This window comes from Pipistrellus hanaki (assembly GCF_964339955.1).
Source record: "Pipistrellus hanaki genome assembly, chromosome: 19".
NCBI lineage: Eukaryota > Metazoa > Chordata > Mammalia > Chiroptera > Vespertilionidae > Pipistrellus > Pipistrellus hanaki.
In genome coordinates this window covers 6,369,579-6,390,022 of record NC_140521.1, presented here as the reverse complement: position 1 = coordinate 6,390,022, position 20,444 = coordinate 6,369,579, and the positions used below count along the sequence as shown (strand labels likewise).

Here is a 20,444-nt window from a genome sequence, read left to right as displayed (position 1 = left end):
ACAGAGAGAAGTTCACAGTTCATTTTAGAAGGAGCTACAAAGAACATTAATTAGATGATTAAAATTAACAGATATTTTAGGACAAAGATATTAGAAATGCTCATCATCCCAAGACAACTGGTCCGTTAAAAAAATCCCTCTTAAACTTTATAAATTTCCACTGAGAACAAAATTTTCATAACAATAAATGGAGAAAAAAGATTTCTTTGGAGCTTTATCTTAAAAAATAAAATAGAAAAAATTTTAAAGTTTATTATTTTAAACATAACAAAACTTAGGGCATTATTATTATAAGTTAACCCTTAGTATTAACAAAGAATTACTGTTTAGGGGGAGAAGGAATGCCATTTTTTCAACAAAACTATAAACAAACACAATACGACACCTTTCACTTCTTGTGCAATAAGCTAAAACTTTCATTTTATAAAAACATCTAAATGCTTCATCAAAGTTCCTGAAGGCCTATCCTAATGCTTCACTATCCAAACAGTTATTTTCTCCCACATGTTATTATCCTTATAAACTTTATCTTCATTAATTGCCATAACTCTGCTAGACAGTCATTCATCAATGTAAGTGCTGGGAGACTTTCAATAAAGCTTTCAGATTCTTCAAGAAATTCTGAAACTTTTATGAAACTGGCTATTTTACTTTGAAATTGATTTTTATATTATTAATCAGCAAAAAAAAAAAAGAAAGAAAATGTCTGACAAAGACTCTGATGGGTAAGGGAGAGATTGAGAGCTAATTTTATAAATGATCCATTCATTAGTAAATATTTTCAGGTTATGGAGACATTTGCTTCCTACACATGACTCAGTTATTGTAGGCTTCAGATAAATGAATACTGCACTTAGGTATTAAGGGCTTCCCTGCACCTTCTCCAGGGTTCCCAAATATCACTACAGTTTCTTACCCAGTTTGTACTCATCATTAAAACCTTGACGTCGTAAACGTCTAATCAGCTCCAGTTTAGCTAGATGTGGTCCTCGAAGATGGCGAGAACTTTTAGATTCTTCTGTTATCCGATCTTCTATAAACTTCACAGCTTCTTCAGCAGAATAATGTACTTCTCCTTCTAAAGAGCTGGGTATAAACACACGAAAAAGGTATTTTTGTGCCTCTATTTGTCCATTCCAAAAGTTAAAACCACACTGATTTGAAGAAACATATAAAAAACATAATAAAGCATTTTGATAATTATAAAATTACTAGAGGCCCAGTGCATGAATTTGTGCATGGGTGGGGTCTGGCCACCCCGCCCCGGGCTTGGGGGAGAGGATATGGGAGATTGGCTGGCCGACCCACCCCCGAACAAGGGTTGGGGGGCTGACCAGAGGGCCAATCAGGGGCAGGGCCGACCAGGGGAAGGGGCCCCAGGTGGTTGGCAGGCTGGCCCCCACCCCCTGGTTAAACTTGGGTCAAATTCTGGGTTGAGGGGACAATATGCATATTATACTTTTATTAGATAGGCTACAAATAGAATAAAAGAGCTGTAAGGATATTCTAGCAGGTAACATGGCATATTATTACTCCCAATTGTGGCATTTGATTACTACTGAGTGACTAACCAAATGTACCTCTTTAAAAAAAAAAAAAAAGATAATTTTTGCAATAAGTTTTACTTTAGCTCTAGCTGCTTTGGCTCAGTGGATAGAGCCTATGCCTGTGGACTGAAGGGTCCCAGGTTCAATTCTGGAAAAGGGCATATGCCCAGGTTGTGAGCTCAATCCCCAGTAAGTATGTGCAGGAGGCAGCCGATCAATGATTCTCTCTCATCATTGATGTTTCTAGCTCTTTCTCCCTCTCCTGCCCTCTCTGAAATCAATACAAATATTTTTTTAAACATTTTTTTACTTTATAATTTTAAAAAATGGAGAAAAAAGTCCTACTTTGCAAGTGATAAAATTATTGACAGGAAAAGAGAATTCAATTAGGCTTACAATGAAATTTTTTTGCTACAATATACTTAAAAGTGCTATTGTAAAATAAAATAGTAAAACAAAGCAACAACAACAAAAACAGTGCCACTGTAATTCAGGAAGAAGACAACTTACTGTTCACCTTCAGCAGGAGGAGTCCAGGACTCTTCAATCAGTCGAAAGACAGAATCGAAATAAGTCAGATAGAACTGCCAGTCATCTGAGCTAAAAATCAGATTGAATGGTACACACAGGATTAAACACTAGTTGTAACAAATCTGCCTTAGGTAGGTATAATGATATTCAACTTATTTCTAAGTTATATTTTAGTCCTTACTAGAAGCCCACCCTTCCCTCTAGGTTTCCTCCTCAGCCCCAAAATCACAGCATTCCAGAGGCATTTTAAAAGTAAAACAACTTTCCCTAACCGGTTTGGTTCAGTGGATAGAGCATTGGCCTGTGGACTCAAGGGTCCCAGGTTTGATTTCAATCAAGGGCATGAACCTTGGTTGCGGGCACATCCCCAGTAGGGGGTGTGCAGGAGGCAGCGGATTGATGCTTCTCTCTCGTCAATGTTTTTAACTCTCTCTCCCTCTCTCTTTCCCTCTGTAAAAAAATCAATAAAATATATTTTTAAATAAATTAAATGGATGCATTAAAAAAAAAGTAAAACAACTTTTCAGATACTACTCTTTCCTTCAATAAAATGACCAGATCTAGAAAATTAATATTCTTAACAGAAAACTCCCCACATTAGCACTTCCTAAATGGGGGGAAAGGGAAGGTTAGATTAATACTGAATATTAAATTTGATAAATGATTTGCAGTGTTCATTTTAAAGACCTAATAAGTCTTTACTGAAAGATAATGGTTCATCAAAAACTTTTTTTTTTTAATTTTAAAGTTTTCATGACATACTTTATGCCCCAAAATTTCAAAAGACATATTAGACAAAGCACATCGATAATGCCACCTAAAAAGCCCATTCTAGTCATATAGTGCAAAAAGAAGCATCTACTCACTTTTTCAATAGGAGGCGCCGGGAAAGGGCATTGCACTCTGGCCACCTGCTCAGCTTCTTGTACATAGCCATGCATTTATTTTCGCGACTCTGAATCTCACTAGTCAACTTCTCTACAATTAAAAGTTATAATAGTTGATAAGCTAGTTTCATTTCTGTTCAGAAACCAAAATAAAGTCCAAACACAAAAAGGAAAATAACACATTTTCCTCTCTCAGAAAACAGAGGCACCATTAGATACAAACTATTATCTTATTAAAAAATATTTTACTGAAGAGGAAAGAAAGTACATTTCTGATAGTAAACTTTTACAATATTGTTTTCTGTAAAGACAAGGATCCAAAAAGATAAACAAATAAATCATAAAAGACAAGGATCCAGAATGTATTGGGTTGAGGCTCTAGCATGTGGGATTCACATAGATTCCCAATGGAATCTAGCGACCGGTATAGTTAGTCCACAGTCATCGATATCCCATCCATACAGTTCCAAAACAGTGAATAAGCTTAGACTGGAATGGGATGAGCAAGGTGACAGAGATGTAGGAGAAAGGTAAAAAATGAATAGAGATGAATCAAACTCCCAGTAGCTGAGAGGAGGAAAACTACAACTATATTTCTGACCAAATTAAACTTGCCCTGTCCTTTCTAACAGGAGAGCAGATTAAGGATACTGACAATTACTATGAATTTCCTAAAAATAGAGAATCTAAATTTAAACTACACGCAGAAATACAATCTAGATGAGTAGAAACAGAAAGGCTGGCTTGTACCCATCTGCAAGGAGGCTGAAGTTAAGAGTAAGTAATGTTACACACACACACACACACACACACACACACACACACACACACAAACTCCTGCTACATTTTATATAACTGAAGTAGTTAACTATCACTTAGTGTAACAGTTTTATGACTGCAGTCTAATAAAAGATATATATTACATATTTGTATGAAACAAAGTTTTTTTAAATGACTATCAAATGAGAGAACTGAAAATATTCATCTATAGTTTAGTTAATCCCAAAGACTCTAAAAACACTAATAAAAAACCAGGTATAGCCGAAACTGGTTTGGCTCAGTGGATAGAGAATCGGGCTGTGGGCTGAGGGGTCCCAGGTTTGATTCCGGTCAAGGGCATGTGCTTTGGTTGCGGGCACATCCCCAGTGGGACGTGTGCAGGAGGTGGCTGGTCGATGTTTCTAGCTCTCTTTCCCTCTCTCTTCCTCTCTGTAAAAAATCAATATTTTTTTTAAAAAAAACAAAAACAGGGTTAGCTTTGCCGGTGTGGCTCAGTGGTTGTATGTCAACCTATGAACTAGGTCAGGGTTCAATTCCCCATCAGGGCACATGCCCAGATTACAGGCTCGATCCCCAGTAGGGGGTGTTTCCTTCCCTCTCTGAAATCAATAAAAATATGTTTTAGAGCAAACAAACACCCCAGCCAGGTTTACTGAGACAATAACTGCATTTTCAATAATTTCTCCTAAGGAAATCATCACACATGTTTAAATAGGAGCCAAAAATCTTTGTCACTCCCTGACCAGGTGGCTCAGTAGGTTCGAGTATTGTCCTGTAAATGAAAAGATCCAACTTCTGGTCAGGACACATACCTGGGTTGCCGATTCATTCCCCAAAGTGTTTCTCACATAGCTTTTTTTAAAACAAATAAAAACACTCACAGACACAGACAACAGTATGGTGATTACCAGAGGAAAAGGGTTGTGGGAGAAGGTAGAAGAGGATAAAAGATGGATAGATGGAGATGAAAGGAGACTTGACTTGGGGTGGTGAACACACAGTCCAAAATAGATACGATGTATTATAAAACTATACGCCTGAAATCTAAATATTTTATTAACCAATGTCACCCCAATAAATTCAATTAAAAGTATTTTTAAAAAATAAATAAATGTACAACACAGAAAAGTCTGGAAGAACATAAAATGATCACAAGTGACTTTTTTGTGTCTTTATATCTTTCTGTTTCTGTATGAGAAGAAATTTTCCAAATAAACATTTTTTCATGTTTAAACAGGAAAAAAATACTTTAAAACTTTCAAAATTACCTCCTAATTTTCCTCTGATGACATCTAAGGCTTCCTGGTACTTCCCCAAACGCTCCAGGATCATATAATAAAGTTCAACCTTACAGAAAAAAAAACAAGGGCAACCACTGAAACTTTCCAATAAAAAAAAGACAGCCATGAGGATGTAAAGTATAGCACAGGGAATACAGTCACTAATACTGTAATAACTATGTACTGTGCCAGATGGATATTAGACTTATCGGGACATAAACGTCTAACCACTATGCAGTACACCTGCAACTAATATAAAATGTTGAATCTCAACTGTAATTAAAAATGAAAAAATAGTCATTTGTACATTTTTAAAAAGTTATCTAATAGAAAAGAACACTATTCTCAAATGAGATGAAATTAACAGTAAGAATCAGACAACAGAGTCTTCCCTAGCTATATACATCTCAGATTAGAGTACTTGCTGAAACAGCTCTATGTTAATTATGTCTAAGATAGAGTTTCCAAAGTTTCACAATTACACAAAGGGCAAGAGTGAAGACCCCGCTCTCTAAACAACAGTTCTTAATATTATAATATTTATTGAAGCAATATCAAAATCATACAAATACAAAAGTCGGGCTTAAATTACTCACTTCAGCCTCCGCTTCTATCTTGTCCTCTTTCACCATTTTTTCTACCATTCTCTCAGCAAGGGGCAGAAACATCGTTTTTGAGAGGTTTTCATCCTGTGCTGATATAGACTAGAAGAGAAAATAATGTTTCATTCTAATTTCTCCCTGCCTGCACTATATATATTACCATGCAGGCCATTACTATGACTCCAGCACATAATTATCATATACTATGTCAAATATCAGGCCTAATTTAAACCTGCCAAAAAGATACGCTAAAGTGGTTTGCTTTACAAGAGACATCTTTATTAAAAACTCATTACCCTATGCAATCTTGAAATGCTGAGTTTCCACAACATGACCTAACTTTTAAATAAATTATTCACACATTTTTCTAGAAATATGTTAAGAGGGAGTATGCCTATACTGTTTATTATATACAAAGAGTATCATCAAGTGTTTGAAAAGCCTTTCACATGTTTTTTTGAGATGTTCATACATTAAAAGAGAAATGCCAATTGTTTATATAGCTTGCTATTAGCCACAATTACCTTAGATTGGTCATTAAAATCAATGAATGATATTAATAATTTTAACACTGCCAGATTCTACTCAGCTCATTTATCCCCTGTAAACAACCTTTCCGGTAGCTATTATGCTTATTTTATAGATAAAATGATGTTGAGATACCCAATTGCACTCCAAGACATGAGGTGAAGCCAATATTTGAATGCAGACTTGTCTAAACCCAGAGACTCTCTGTTCTTAACCGCTACAATTTAACTCCTACCTCCCCATCCTCTCCTACAACATATCTCATTTCGGTCCTTACAGTAGCTCTGGGAGATAAGCATCTCCATTCTGTAAAAGAGCAAACTGAGACTCAGAAAGCAAAAGTGACAAAACAAGGTCACCCAGTTCAATAACCTATGCACTAACCAACAATATTGTCTTAAAGACAAACCTCAGGTCAAAATATCTAACATCTCAAGGTTCATACTTGATCAAATAACCCAGTAATGGATTTAAAATTCAGGGGAAATACAGTCTGTGCTACACACAAATAAACCAAAATACCAAATCATAAAGAATACCAAAACTCCCAACTCAAAAAGTCAACTGACAATATGGAAAGTCCCTGTTTGAGACATGCTGCAACACATGACTACCCAAGGCGTTCACAAGATACCTTAAGGACAATAACTATATACAAATATAAAAGCAAATCTCAATCCCATTGTGAATGCCATACTCACTTGCATAATTAAGCTCATCACAGACCAAAAGTAGTAAGGGTTTTTGGGGACAATCTTATATAGAGTCATGCCAGCCTGAAAGACAGAGAGCCATAAATACTTAATTTAGAAAAGATCATTCATTTTTTGCCCTGAGATTTCTGCCCATTTTCTGAAACTGTACAGCAATCTGTTACAAGGGAAGTTGAAGCCAACTTACCAGAACCAGACAAAACATACCATCAGGCCACAAAAGAGGAACCACCAAATTTTCCCCAAAGGAAACATTTTTAAAACTTAAGTAACAGCTTATCTTTAAAAAACACAAAGAAAATAATTGGCTGATCTCTACACAGAAATACATAATTCAGTTCTACAGATATATGTAAATGCGTACATGTGCATGTACACACATCACTGCAGTAAAATCACATTAAAGAGACTTTGACCCCTAACAGCAAATCCCGCAGCCCAGGAGGTTCGGAGATCAAGTTACCTGTTGCATTTTCTTGTATTCGCCCACTCTGGCATAGGCCATGAAGAGGTGAGAGTGATATTCCTCACTACTGGGAACTTTTTTCACAGCTGCCTCATAGAGTTTTGTAACTAACTCCGCTAAAATAAAGAGCAATAAGATTTTCTTTCATTACTGAAATATAACTTAAATCTTAACAGCATTTTATTTTTTATATTAAGAGCAAAACTAATTATTCATTACTCAGAAAAACAAATATGGTAAAGATGTAAAGAAAAGCAAAGAGAATAAAAAATATTCAGGACAGCAAGTATCTCTTGGAAAATAAACAGTAAGCATTCTTAGTACTGATAATACTCTATTTCTTATGTTGAGCAGTAAGTTCATGAATGTTCATTATTCCACATCAAACTGTCTAGTGTTACATCAAATATATGCTTCTATAATATATATTAAGAAAAACAACTATTATTGCACAAAAAAATATTCAAGATATTCTTACAGATGAAATGGCAGATCATGTAGAATATCAGAAATAATTATCAAGGGGAGGAGTATAGATAAAATTGATCATGTAAGTTCAGTAATGAATACAATGGGATTTATTATGCTACTCTCTGTTTTTTGTCTATATTTGAATTTTTCTCTATTAAAAAGAAAAGAAAGTGGCCCTAGGCAATGTGGATCAGTTGGTTGGGCTTCGTCCTGTGCGTGGGGGGTGGGGTTGCCAGTTAGATTCCTGGTCAGGGAGGATGCCCAGATTTCAGGCTCAATCCCCAGCAGGGGGAATGAAGGGGCAGCCAATGGGTGTTTCACTCTCAGATGGATGTTTCTCTCTCTCTCCCTTCCTTTCAAATAAAAGCACCAATCAATCAATTAAAAATATATATTAAAAAAAAAAGAGCCCAGCCAGTGTGGCTCAGTGGATGAGTGTCAACCTATGAACCAGAAGGTCATGGTTCAATTCCTGGTCAGGGTCAGGGCGCATGCCCAGGATGCAGACTCAATCCCCAGTGTGGGGTGGGCAGGAGGCAGCTCTCATCATTGATGTTTCTCATCATTGATGTTTCTATCTCTCTTTCCCTCTTCCTTCCTCTCTGAAATCAATAAAAATAAATATTTTTTTTAAATGTACTTTAATTAAAAAAAGGTGAAAAATGGGTAACTCTCCCACTTAGCAAATCATAATGCCACAAATGACACTAAAGTGCTCATTTCAATTCAAGGATCCTAATACACGGGGGGGGGGGAGGGGGGGGGGATCCTTTCTGTCCACAGTCTTCAGAAATCCTAATTAATGCATTATTTTACCTTTGCCATCCGCTCAAATCCTGAGTAATAGGCAAATCAGACAAATAGAGAACTCAACCAGAAATAACCAAAAACTTAAGCTCAGGTTTAAAACCAAGGAAAAGAAAGAAACATACGACGATGCATCTCCCGGTAAAGAATAGTCAGTGCCTGCAGCGAGTTATCATCTGTGGGCTCAAGGGCTGCCACCTCCTGTGCCAAGGTAAAGGCTTCCTCTTGCTTCCCAGTTCTCTGCAAGCCAATGGCCTTTAACACCTGCAGAAAGAGAAGACTAATCAGGCTGAAAAGGAACCATAGAAAGCCAATTTGAAAGCACACAATGAGTCGTAAGGTATACCTAGATTGCTAATCAATTAAACCATTTTACTGAAAATATGAACAGATCAGGAATCTTTCCTATTCCAGCCATATTAAGAATGCAAGCCCTGGCCAGGAGGCTCAGTTGGATAGACCGGCATTTCAATAGGCCAAGGTTTTGGGCTCAATCCCTGGTAGGGGAAAATACAAGAGGCAACTAATGAATGCATGAATAGGTGGAACAATGAATCAATGTTTCTCTTTCTTCCTCTCTCTCTAAAAAATCAATAAGCATGTCCTCGGAAGATTAAAAAAGAGAAAGGAGCCCTAGTAAGTTTGGCTCAGTGGATAGAGCGTCGGCCTGTGGACAGAAGGGTCCCTGATTCTGGTTAAGAGCACATACCCTGGTTGCAGGCTCCTCCTGAGCCCGGGCCTTCGTAGGGGTGGGCAACCAATCAATGTGTCTCTCTCCTATTGATATTTCTCTCTATTTTCCCTCTCTCTAAAAAACCAATGGGAAAATATCCTCAGGTGAGGATTAGAGAGAGACAGACAGAGAGGGAGAGAAAGAGAATGCAAAACATTGCTTAAAAGACTGTAAAAATAAAATAATTAAATTAGATAAGTTATGCTCAAAGAATTAAATAACTAGTTTCTAACTCAATGCTACTCATGGCATTTAAATGATCAAGAAAAGGGGGAGGCAATGGTAAGCTATGTACACAACACATATAATATCTTAATAAAAAATTTTAAAAAATAAATGATCAAGAAATACTCTGAAAATTACTAAAGAGATTAATTAAACATCTTTCTCCTTTAAAGTCAAAATTACAATATATAACCCAACAAATCTAAGTTCAAGGGTAAATGAACTTACCTTAGCACAATGAAGATCCTTATGTTTCTTCAATAATTTATCTGCTTGTTGAATTGCCATTTTATTATTACCATTATCAAGATAATCTATAAAAACAGAAATTATGATAGTTTATTCCTTCAACAACAAAGATGAAAAATGGACAGGCTGGTATCAAATGTTTCAAAAAGGATAATAATTCCGTATTAAAAGCATCGTGGAAAAACATACACATACATCCTGGAGCTCAGTTGGTTAGAGCTACATCCCCATATACCAACAAGGTTGTGGGATCGATCCTTAGTCAAGGCACATATAAGAATCAACCAATGGCCCTGGCAGATATGGTTCAGATGGCTGAGCATCATCCCCTGCACTGAGGTCACCATTCGATTCCCAGTCAGGACACATGCCAAGGTTTCGGGCATGATCCCCAGAGGGGAGGCATGCAGGAGGCAACCAACTGATATTTCTCTCTCTCCCTTTCCCTTCCTCTCTCTCTAAAGCCAATAAAAACAAACATCATAGAGCTCATTTTCACTCTAAATAACCAGGATGGTCCAAAATACCACTTTATATCCCTACAGCCATCTCTCATCCAAAAGCACTATAATCAGTTATAGTAGTCCTTAATGAAGATTCAAGATATATTTATATGATAGATGACATTAATTATATTTTTACCTATGATAAACAGGTTTAGTCACCCAAAAATTAAATTTTTTTAAAAAAGAATCCTTTCTAGTATCGAAGCTTTAAAATTATCAAATAGACAATGTTCCTTCAATAAAATGTTTAATTAAGTACCTACTTTACCACAAAGTATAATTCTCTGAGTTAGAAAATAAGAGAAAGTTATACCTATGGGAAGTGGGGAGAAATAGAAGAGATAAAGACTAAAATATCAGGAGTGGGCAAGGATGCAGAAAGAAAAGCACTTTCAAATAATGTCTGAAACTGAAACTAGCAATGAAGAACAACCGCCGCCTAGGTTCCATAAGCTATATATCCATTCCTAATCTTAAGGAATAAGGGGAGAGGGGGAAAAGGAATATGAGGACCTATTATAAAACTGTGCTAAGGGCAATCTGTTATCATTCAAAAGTCTAACAAAAGCTAAGATTTCTTTCCAGAAGAGAACTAGAAGAAAATGAGAGGTATTTTAAATGGGAAATGGTGGTAGCTGTCAATTCTAAGTATAGAATGACTAAACACAGGCCAACCACAACCTACTATACTAATTGCAGATCCCTCTTTGCATATCAAGGTCCCATAGTGAGGCAAAGATAACTCAAAATAATCTATTGTGCAACAATGAGAGAGCAACAGCAACTCTCATTCATTGCTGGTGGGAATGCAAACTGGTACAGCCACTTTGAAAGACAGTTTGGCGGTTTATTTAAAAACTAAACATATTCTTCCCATATGATCCAAAAATTGTGTTCCTTAGTATCTACCCAAATGAGCTGAAAACTTACTTCCACACAAAAACCTGAACACAAATGTTTATAACAGCTTTATTCATAATTGTTAAAACTTAGAAGCAACCAAGATGACCTTCAATAGGCTAATGGATAAACAAACAGAAGTATGATGGAATATTACTTGGCAATAAAAAATTTAAAAAAAGCTATTAAGTCACATAAAAAACATGAGGAAGCTTAAATACATATTGCTAAGTGAAAAAAGCCAATCTGGCCCTGGCCAGGTAGCTTCCCCTGGTGGTCAATGCTTGCTCAAGTCAGAAGCTTGCTCAAGGCTGGCGAGCTTAGCAGTCAGTGGTGGTCGCCCCTCCTGCCTCTGCTGCAGTAAGGAGCGAGGAGTCCAGGACTGCAAGAGCCCCAGATGTGAGAGGAATGTCTGACTGCAGGCTATCCCCTGAGGGGTCCCAGACTGCCAGAGGGCACAGGCCAGACTGAGGAACCACCCCACACACCCCTACATTCCCCCCACCCCGTGCAAGAATTTTGTGCACTGGGCCTCTAGAATATATATAAAAGAATGAACCATAATGTAAAATAGTAAACCATATATTTTAATTATTAATAAGCTATTACTCAGTTACTTTAACAAATACAACACACTAATACAAGGTGTTAATAATAGGAGAAAGGAATAGAGGGGAGGAGAGTGGGGATATATAGGAACTCTATTTTCTGCTCATTTTTCTGTAAATCTAAAACTACTCTAAAAAATAGTTTATTAATACAAAATAAATTTAATAATAATAAATTTAAAAATAATAAAAGCATGGATTCATTTCCAGAGAAGGAAAATGAGAAATAAGTGGGATATAGGGTGGTAGTTGCCAATTCTAAATATAGAAATATAACTGAAACAGACCAATTCTTAATTACCACTACTGGTTCCTCACTGCTCATCAAATCAGGTCCCAAATCAGCGTAGGGATAGAGAAGGCATAGACAACTCAAAATAATCTAAGGTCCTGGTGGCCTAGAGTGCTCCGAATAACAGAAATAGACTATCATTTTACCTAATGGTTTCAATTTTTCTCCAATAAATATATTACTAAAACTTGACAGACATATAAATACATGAGTTTCATCTATTTAGTCCTCAATGCACTTAATATTGATGAGCACCAATAATGCTAGGTAAGAAGATTAAAAAGAAGCCTTACTCTGGAGGAAATCACAATGTAGGGGGAAAAAGAGTCTTATTGTGAATGGAATCACAACCTATAAAGGAAAATCAAAGACTTAATAGTCAGGTAGAGAAACTGGAGAATCAAAGAACTCTAAAAGCATGCAATCTTGGCCTGAATACCCAGACATGTAATACCAGTTTTCTTAAATCCTTAGCTCAGCTAATAAGCCTTCATTTGTCCTTTGTAAAATATGACAGAGATACTTCAGCTCAATAAATGGCAGTTCTTCCTAAATACTTGATGCTGACCTCATGCTGAGTCAGTTCTAAGTTACTCCTGACTCAGTCCTGAAAGATTCCAGGTTTACAGAACATATCCTAAGCTTTCTCAAAGAGTAGACAACTTTGATGAGACGCCATATCTGAGATCTGCCCAGAAATGGATCAAGCCAGAGTCAGGACTACAAGGACACTGAACTTTTCCCTCTATTGTTGACAAGGCTCTGAAATTGCTGTCCCTACCTGCCCATGCCCTCTCCTCTGGAAATGGTTTCTACTGCCCTCTGCTGAAGCGGTATGGCTGGATGACCATGTCTAGACCATGTAATTGTAGCCCAATGGAGTGGACATTTGACCCAAGCTGGATAAATCAGGTTTCTTTCTGATAATCTGAAACTGTAGCACTGAAAGCTGGAGTCAGAAGGCTGGAGTCGGAAAGCTAAAGCTCATTTGGAAAGCAATAAATATGAGTCTGAGATTACCAGTAGCAGCTCAGGAATTTCTGGTTTTGTTGTGGGGTTGTTGTTTTTTTTCTGTTTTGGAAGGAGTCTTAGTTAGAGATGCAAGTTAGTTGATAGAGAGTGAAGAAAATGAGTTATTTTTTGATTCTTCATTCACATAACATTTATAAAAGAATAAAAAAAATTCACCCTAGCTGGTTTGGCTCAGTGCTGGAGTATTTTAGTTAAAACTTTCAGGTTCGCCGTAACCAGTTTGGCTCAGTGGATAGAGTGTCGGCCTGCGGACTGAAGGGTCCCAGGTTCGATTCCAGTCAAGGGCATGTACCTTGGTTGTGGGCACATCCCCAGTAGGGGGTGTGCAAGAGGCAGCTGATTGATGATTCTCTCACATCGATGTTTCTAACTCTCTATCCCTCTCTCTTCCTCTCTGTAAAAAAAAATCAATAAAATATATCTTTGGGGGGAAAAAAAACTTTCAGGTGCAAGGAACAGAAACCCACCTACCACTCCCCTCCCCCTAACCACGAAAGACATTTTTTTTAAAAGAATTAAAATTTTTCAATTATCTTTATCAAAAAATCTGGGGAGGGAAAAGGCAGCACTGATTAGCCATAGCTTGGTATGGCCATAAAGCCAACATGTTGGGCCCTGGGTAAATTAATAAGCAGTGAAAAAACAAAAACAAATTTAAAAAAAAAAAAAACAGCCTGAAGAACCAAGCAGAGAAAAGAATAGACACACATAGAATAGATATGAGCATCTGAAAAAGCAGCTTCAAATCCTAACAGCTTTCTAGTTTCCATGAGGCCCTGAATCACTGCATTCCTGCCCTGGGTTCCCACAAGGGTTTATGGCAACCCCTTTATCTGAGTTGGTATTAACTAAGACATTCCAGCACTTTCAGCCTGCCATCAGGCTCCCCTTTCCTGGATGCCTCTCTTAGGAACTACTGATTAATAGGTTGCTGAGTCTTTTGGGAAAAGTTTATTTTCATTTTACATTACTGACTCTAGAATATAAATTATGTATTCCTTGGAGAAAACAGGCCAATACATATAATATGTAAGTCTTTTCTTTTTTTTAGTAAATATTTTTAAAACTTAAGGATAATTGTGATTTGACCATAGAGATTGGTGTTGTTTCCTTAATGACAAGAGTAAACCAAAATCAGGCCTGGTTCAGTGGCTAGAGCATTGACCCGCGGACTGGAGGGTCCTGGGTTTGATTCCAGTCAGGGGCATGTGCCCGGGTTGCAGGTTCGATCCCCAGTAGGGGTCATGCAGGAGACAGTGAATCGGTGACTCTCATCATTGACGTTTCTCTCTCTCTCTCTCTCTCTCTCTCTCTCTCTCTCTCTCTCTCTCTCTCTCTCTCTCTCTCTCTCCCCCCTCTCCCTTCCTCTCTGAAATCAATAAAAATATATATATATATATATATTTTTTTAAAAAGATTAAACCAAAATCAGCTATACACAAATCATACAGAGGAAACAGTAAGATGATAGATCAGTTAAAGCAATGTTTTCCAAAGCATAGGTACCAACACAACCGAAATGCTTTTAGGTGGTCCTTGCAGACAGCACTAGATAATACAATGAGAAAGTTGATATCTTTTCTTATATTTCCTTTATATTAAGGAGGTAGTCTCAGTCTGGTGTCAGCTTGCTACTTCTTTAATACTTGCTAATGTCTTTTGTTCACAAGGAAGGAACAGGTCTTAGATTCAGTTTCACAAGTATCAGGCTCTAGGTAAGACTTTTAGTTCTGTTTTGTTTACATTGTACTTTTTTTGTTTTGTTTTGTTTTGGTTAATCCTCAGCTGAGGATACTTTTCCATTGATTTTTAGGAAGATTGGAAGAGAAAGGGAAAGGCAGAGAGGAATACTGATGTGAGAGAAACACATACATTGGTTGCTTCCTGCCTGAGCCCTGACCAGGGGAGGAGCCTGCAACCAAGGTACGTGCCCTTGATTGGAATCGAACCCAGGACCCTTTGGTCCACGCTCTATCCACTGAGCCAAACCAGCTACGGCTCGTGTACTTATTTTTATGGCTTTGTTGTCTCAGGACAAGTGATAGGTTTCCCATTAATGGCAATGGTTTAGATTTTTTTAAAAATAAATTTAAGTTAAAAAAATCTATTTAGTGAAAAATATTACATAAATAATAATATAGATAATACTATAATAAAGCTAAAATAATCAAATTAGGTAAATGATAGAAATTTGGGAAACATTATGTCAAGTCATTGGCAACAGACTCAAATTTGCTGAATGAGCGAGCAAGCCACTCTCCTCGGTAACACTTCCAACAGAAACTCCCCTCCCGTGCAGATAGCAGACAGACAGCTGCAGGCCTGCTGTCTGCTTGCCCTGAAGAGGCCCTAGGAATAATTTGTCCAGGCTTACCGAGGGATACTGTCAGTAGGAAAGGGATCAGTCTTGCAAATAAAAAAGAAAAGGCTTTAAGTTCTATGTTCTTGCAGCTGCCGGGAGTTTCCAGAGCAGCTGAAACGACAACCTGCAGAGTTCCCACTTCCTACAACAGCTTCAGAGACTAATAAAGACTCTGCTCCAATTTAGAAAAAGACTGAATAGAAAATAGCTCCATAGTTAATCACAATGCCCTTTACTTAAAAATCTTAAGTGTTTATGAATAGGATCCTAGCTTTTACCAAGAATACAAAGGATAGGTGAAACATGCTTCCAGTCAACAAGCCTTTAATTAAATGTGCAAGATGAGGAGAGGGATGTCGAATTTTAAAAATAAATAATGCCTTTTTTAAAAAAAATATTTTATTGATTTTTTCACAGAGAGGAAGAGAGAGGGATAGAGAGCTACCGTAGAAATATCGATAAGAGAGAATCACCGATCAGCTGCCTCTTGCACACCCCCACTGGTGATGTGCCCGCAACCAAGGTACATGCCCTTGACCGAAATCGAACCCGGGACCTTTCAGTCCGCAGGCCGACGCTCTATCCAGTGAGCCAAACCGGTTTCAACTAAATAATGCCTCTTAATTGATCATCTCACACCCTACATTTGCCCCCTCCCCCATTTAAGTTATTTCTCCACACAATATTCAGAACTACCTTTAAAATAAATTTCCAAATCTTTAGATGCTCACATGGTATAAGCTTCTTTTATACACTCACTCTCTCCATCCTTTTCTATCTGGAAAAATGTCCTAACTCACCAAAGGAGTGATTATCCATCAGGAAACACAACTGGTAAATATGTTACACCTGATCCAGACTAGAGGAAGACCGCAAACTAGTAAAAACAGTTTAGAACAAAGATCTTGTACCAGAAAAGTAAAAGAGAAAGAGAGAGAGAATCCTAAAAACTGGGAATATTTTCTCTTTCACATTTTTCTGTTTCTATTTTGTAATTGCTGACCCAGCAGTTCCTATGTTCAGACCATCACTCCTACTATTCCCTTAACCACTAAAGACATTTCAAAACTACTAATAATGGTAGAAGAAAGCCTGGTTCCCACCAAATCATACCAGAGTACAAGTCAGTTGAGAACCACATAGCACATGAGAATCATTTTAGCAAAAGGAAGAGTGAATAATAAAGCAGGTGTTCTAATAAAGCCATGGGTGATTTTCAAAAACCAAAAATGCAATGCCCAAACTTGCCAATTTATGAGTAATAAGATTCACCCTAAAGATGTTTCAACTAACCGCATTTATGCAAAGAAAAACTATTATAAACGTAGATACTGAAAATAGAATGTAAGCTCCCCACATCTCATCCCATCACAATTATCTCACAATTATTCACCCTTACAGCCCTGTCCACTTCCACCCCAAACAATATTCAGCAAAAGCTGAAGACAGTTCAACAGTTGTAAGATCCTAACACCTTGGCAATACAAATAATGCTATACAAAGATAGTGATGTTACTGAATCTGAAATCTATAAAGGGCTGGTCTCTCCTGTGAGAATGCCTGTGTTCAAACCCCAGCTCTGAGCAAAGCTAATCTCTGGTCTTCAGTTCATAACCACCTACTAGGATAGCACACAAATAAGCACTCAATGCTGACAGCCCTTGAACTTTTGGATGGTGGGCAAGCACCACCTTGAGTGAACTTGTTCATTTGAATGTCTGAATTCAAGGAATGATAGTAGTTTGGGGTACTAATGGATTTAAACACAAAAGCAGGGGCTATAGGTCAAAAGTCCACAAACAGTCCACACCCTTTCTTTTCCTATTCCTATCAGTTCATATTAATCACCTTGGAATTCCTAAAAAGCCTCTTCTAATCCTCTTCCCACGTAACTATAGCTAACGCTACTAATTCTGTCTTCACTTTTAAGAATATGACATGTCACTTCTGGTTAACACATCCTGATGTTTATCAATGTAAAATGGACAAGGTTTTTCTTCTTGGATTAGCTCAAAACACTATTAATTCTAAATGACTTATGGGGCACCATCTTTGGTCTTCAAGAACAATTGTGGAAATCCAATTATTCTTAAAAATACTGAATCTTGCTTTTGGGGGAAGACTCACTGTGTGTTCGCATCATTTGCCTTCACTCAACATTCCAAATAATTTGAGAGAGAAGAGGCTTTAGTTGGGCAGTTAACAATGCTTTTGGTTCCTTTAATTGGCAAGGAGTTGGTAAAGTGAGTGATAATACTATTTTTAGAAGATAAGTAACTGCCCTTTAGAGAACAGGGGGACAGGGAACAGGGGGAGAGAAATGCAAATTCTCAGGCATAGCCCCAGATCTGTCTTAAGAACCGGGAGAGTAATAGAAGGTTCCATTGGCAAGATGGCTCATTGAAATTTGTAAGGAATTGCAGAAGACTGAGATGGGCAGGTTTATTAGGACAGTATGGTTTTGAACATGAGACCAGAGACCCTTTCAGAAAGCCTATGAGGTGGAAACTGTCACAATGAAACGAAGATGTAACTTCGCCTTGTAACTTCGCCTTTTTCATCTTCTCCAGGTGTGTTTTCTAACTGCATAACTGAATGAACAGAAAATAGAAGCCCATGAAAACCTACATGTCTTTCATTAAAGACAGCCGTTCCTGCCGAAACCGGTTTGGCTCAGTGGATAGAGCGTCAGCCTGCGGACTGAAAGGTCCCAGGTTCGATTCCGGTCAAGGGCATATACCTTGGTTGCGGACACATCCCCAGTAAGGTGTGTGCAGAAGGCAGCTGATCCATGTTTCTCTCTCATGGATGTTTCTAACTATCCCTCTCTCTTTCTCTCTGTAAAAAATCAATAAAATATATTAAAAAAATAAATAAATAAAAAATAAAGACAGCCGTTCCTAATGTATTATAATTTATGAATTATAATAACTGACTATATACCAAAAAAAGTGTTGAATCTTTTTAGTTTAAAAATAAAAAGCAGCCACTGCACAGAACTGTAATGAGCCACTTACTGCAAACCCTGGATACAGTTCTCGCCCTCCATCACCCTTGTATGTTTCATCCTTCCTCTCTGAAAATTTTTACTGGAGGGCTTGAGAGGATGCAGCCCCGGAGAAGTGAAAAGCAAGAGTCCTGTCTTTGCCCCTCACCACCAGTGTGACCTGTGTGTGGCAAGTCACTATCTTCAGCTCAAAGTGAGGTGGTTTCTAGCACAATGGTTATCAGGGTGAGCCTGGGACCATCCTCAGGGTTCAGGGTTCAGGTCCTAGCTCAACCAAATGTTAGCTGTATGACTTCAGACATATTAGCACATCAATAAAGCCCAATATCCTCATTTATTTATTTAAAAAAAAAAAGGCGGGAGGAGCTGGGGGGAAAAGCTACCCATCTCATAAGAGTGCATGAAGATTAAATAAGATAACCCATATAAAAAGCCAAGGACAGTGGCTGACATAATTAGTAGTCTACACACATTAGCTATTATTACTTATCTCACAGGATTGTTTTTGGAATTAAATGAGACGTGAAGGTAAAGCTTCATACAAATAACAAAAATAAAAGCAAGACCAATTGTGCCAGAAACATTGTTACCCCACCCCCAGAAAAAGTTAACTGATCTCGGCCATTCGGAGAAGCTCCGTTTAGTAGCATCCACGCTAAAAAAAAAAATTTAAAAAAAAAAACACGCTCTAATTTTGCAAAAAAACCACTGACCTTGAAAAGCCTTCTTCAACATTAACTGAGATAGGCCAAACCCATACAACCATCTAAGGAAAGGAAATGCAAAGGGGACCACGGTCCAATTACAGAACATCTCCGTTCTTGAAAAGGTGTTTCTCCCTGACTCAAACCTGCTACTTCCCACATCTGGGGTGGCAGGATGGCACCGAGGTCTGAAAGCCTGGGGGCTGAGGGAGGCGGGAAGGATGGAGGGGATCCACCGAGCGCGCGAAGGCGGGCTGCAGAGAGGAAATGCCCTTGCAGCAGCCCTGCAAGACCCTCCATCGCCATCTACCAGTCTCTTCGCCGCTATTTTGGGCCCAAGACACCCCCCACCCCAAAGCCCCTCGCTGCCCACGTGTGCCCAGAGCAGCTGTGTCTCCACCAAAGACCTCGCAATGGGGAACCTCGAACCAGGCCTGTTCTCATTCGATCGGGGTGACCTTGTGTCAGACCCTTCCCCTCTTTGGATCTCTTTCTCCACGTACACCCAGCACGGCTAGGTGGGCAACCCCCTAGGGCTGGCTTCCCGCAATTAAAGGATCTTTAGTGAGGAATGTTCCCTCAGCTTCCACCCGCGGGGAGATGCCGGGGCTCCCTCGGTGTGGCTCTCACAGAGGCAGCCGACGGGCGGCGCAGGTCTCAGCGAGAGGAAGTGTCTCCGCTCTGCCGACCCGCCGCCCCCCCGACCGAGCCGCCGCCGCCTCAGGGCTCAGGAAGGCCCGCCGGCGCCTACGCGAGGCCCGTGGCTGCGGCCTAGAGGCCCGCGCGGCCCGCCCCCGGCGCCCGCGGCCCCCGCTCCCGGACTCTCGCGCCGCTTCTGGGCCTTGGCCCCGGTCTCGGTACCGCTCGGCAGCCCTGGGCGCTTCCAGGCGGCGACCAGGCTGGCCACAGGCACTCACCGTAAATGGGCCGGAGGCGCCTGTCGTTAGGGTCCTGCACATGGCCCCGTGTCGCCATGATGACAAGCGCAGAACCGCAGTGCGCACGCGCGGGGCAGGCCTCCAGGAAGGGGCTGTTAAAGGGCCAGCGCCGATCTCGCTCGTCTATCGCGATGGGTCGCGGCCGAACGCACCTGCGCGGAAAGCGCTGCTGCCTCGCCCCCCGTTGGAAGAACTGCCTGATCAATAGAAACTTTCTCTCCTTTTTTGACGGTGCAATCAACCGAGCTAGTCGAGGCGGCTGTTGCTGTTTGAAAT

General features: G+C 39.1%; 1 protein-coding gene across 1 annotated transcript in view; it reads right to left on the bottom strand.

The window, feature by feature from the left end:
- NAA25 (N-alpha-acetyltransferase 25, NatB auxiliary subunit) overlaps positions 1-20,232 on the bottom strand; it is a 53,577-nt gene extending 33,345 nt beyond the window's left edge. Inside the window, exons 1-10 of the mRNA XM_084868147.1 lie at positions 20,148-20,232; positions 9,799-9,884; positions 8,738-8,876; positions 7,332-7,450; positions 6,857-6,931; positions 5,622-5,729; positions 5,014-5,092; positions 2,945-3,056; positions 2,058-2,147; positions 917-1,086 (exon numbers count right to left, since the gene is read on the bottom strand). Coding sequence (XP_084724273.1) covers positions 917-1,086; positions 2,058-2,147; positions 2,945-3,056; positions 5,014-5,092; positions 5,622-5,729; positions 6,857-6,931; positions 7,332-7,450; positions 8,738-8,876; positions 9,799-9,884; positions 20,148-20,205 — 1,036 coding nt within the window. The 5' untranslated portion in view covers positions 20,206-20,232. The remainder of the gene's footprint in view (positions 1-916; positions 1,087-2,057; positions 2,148-2,944; positions 3,057-5,013; positions 5,093-5,621; positions 5,730-6,856; positions 6,932-7,331; positions 7,451-8,737; positions 8,877-9,798; positions 9,885-20,147) is intronic.
- Between the last annotated feature and the right edge of the window lie 212 nt (positions 20,233-20,444).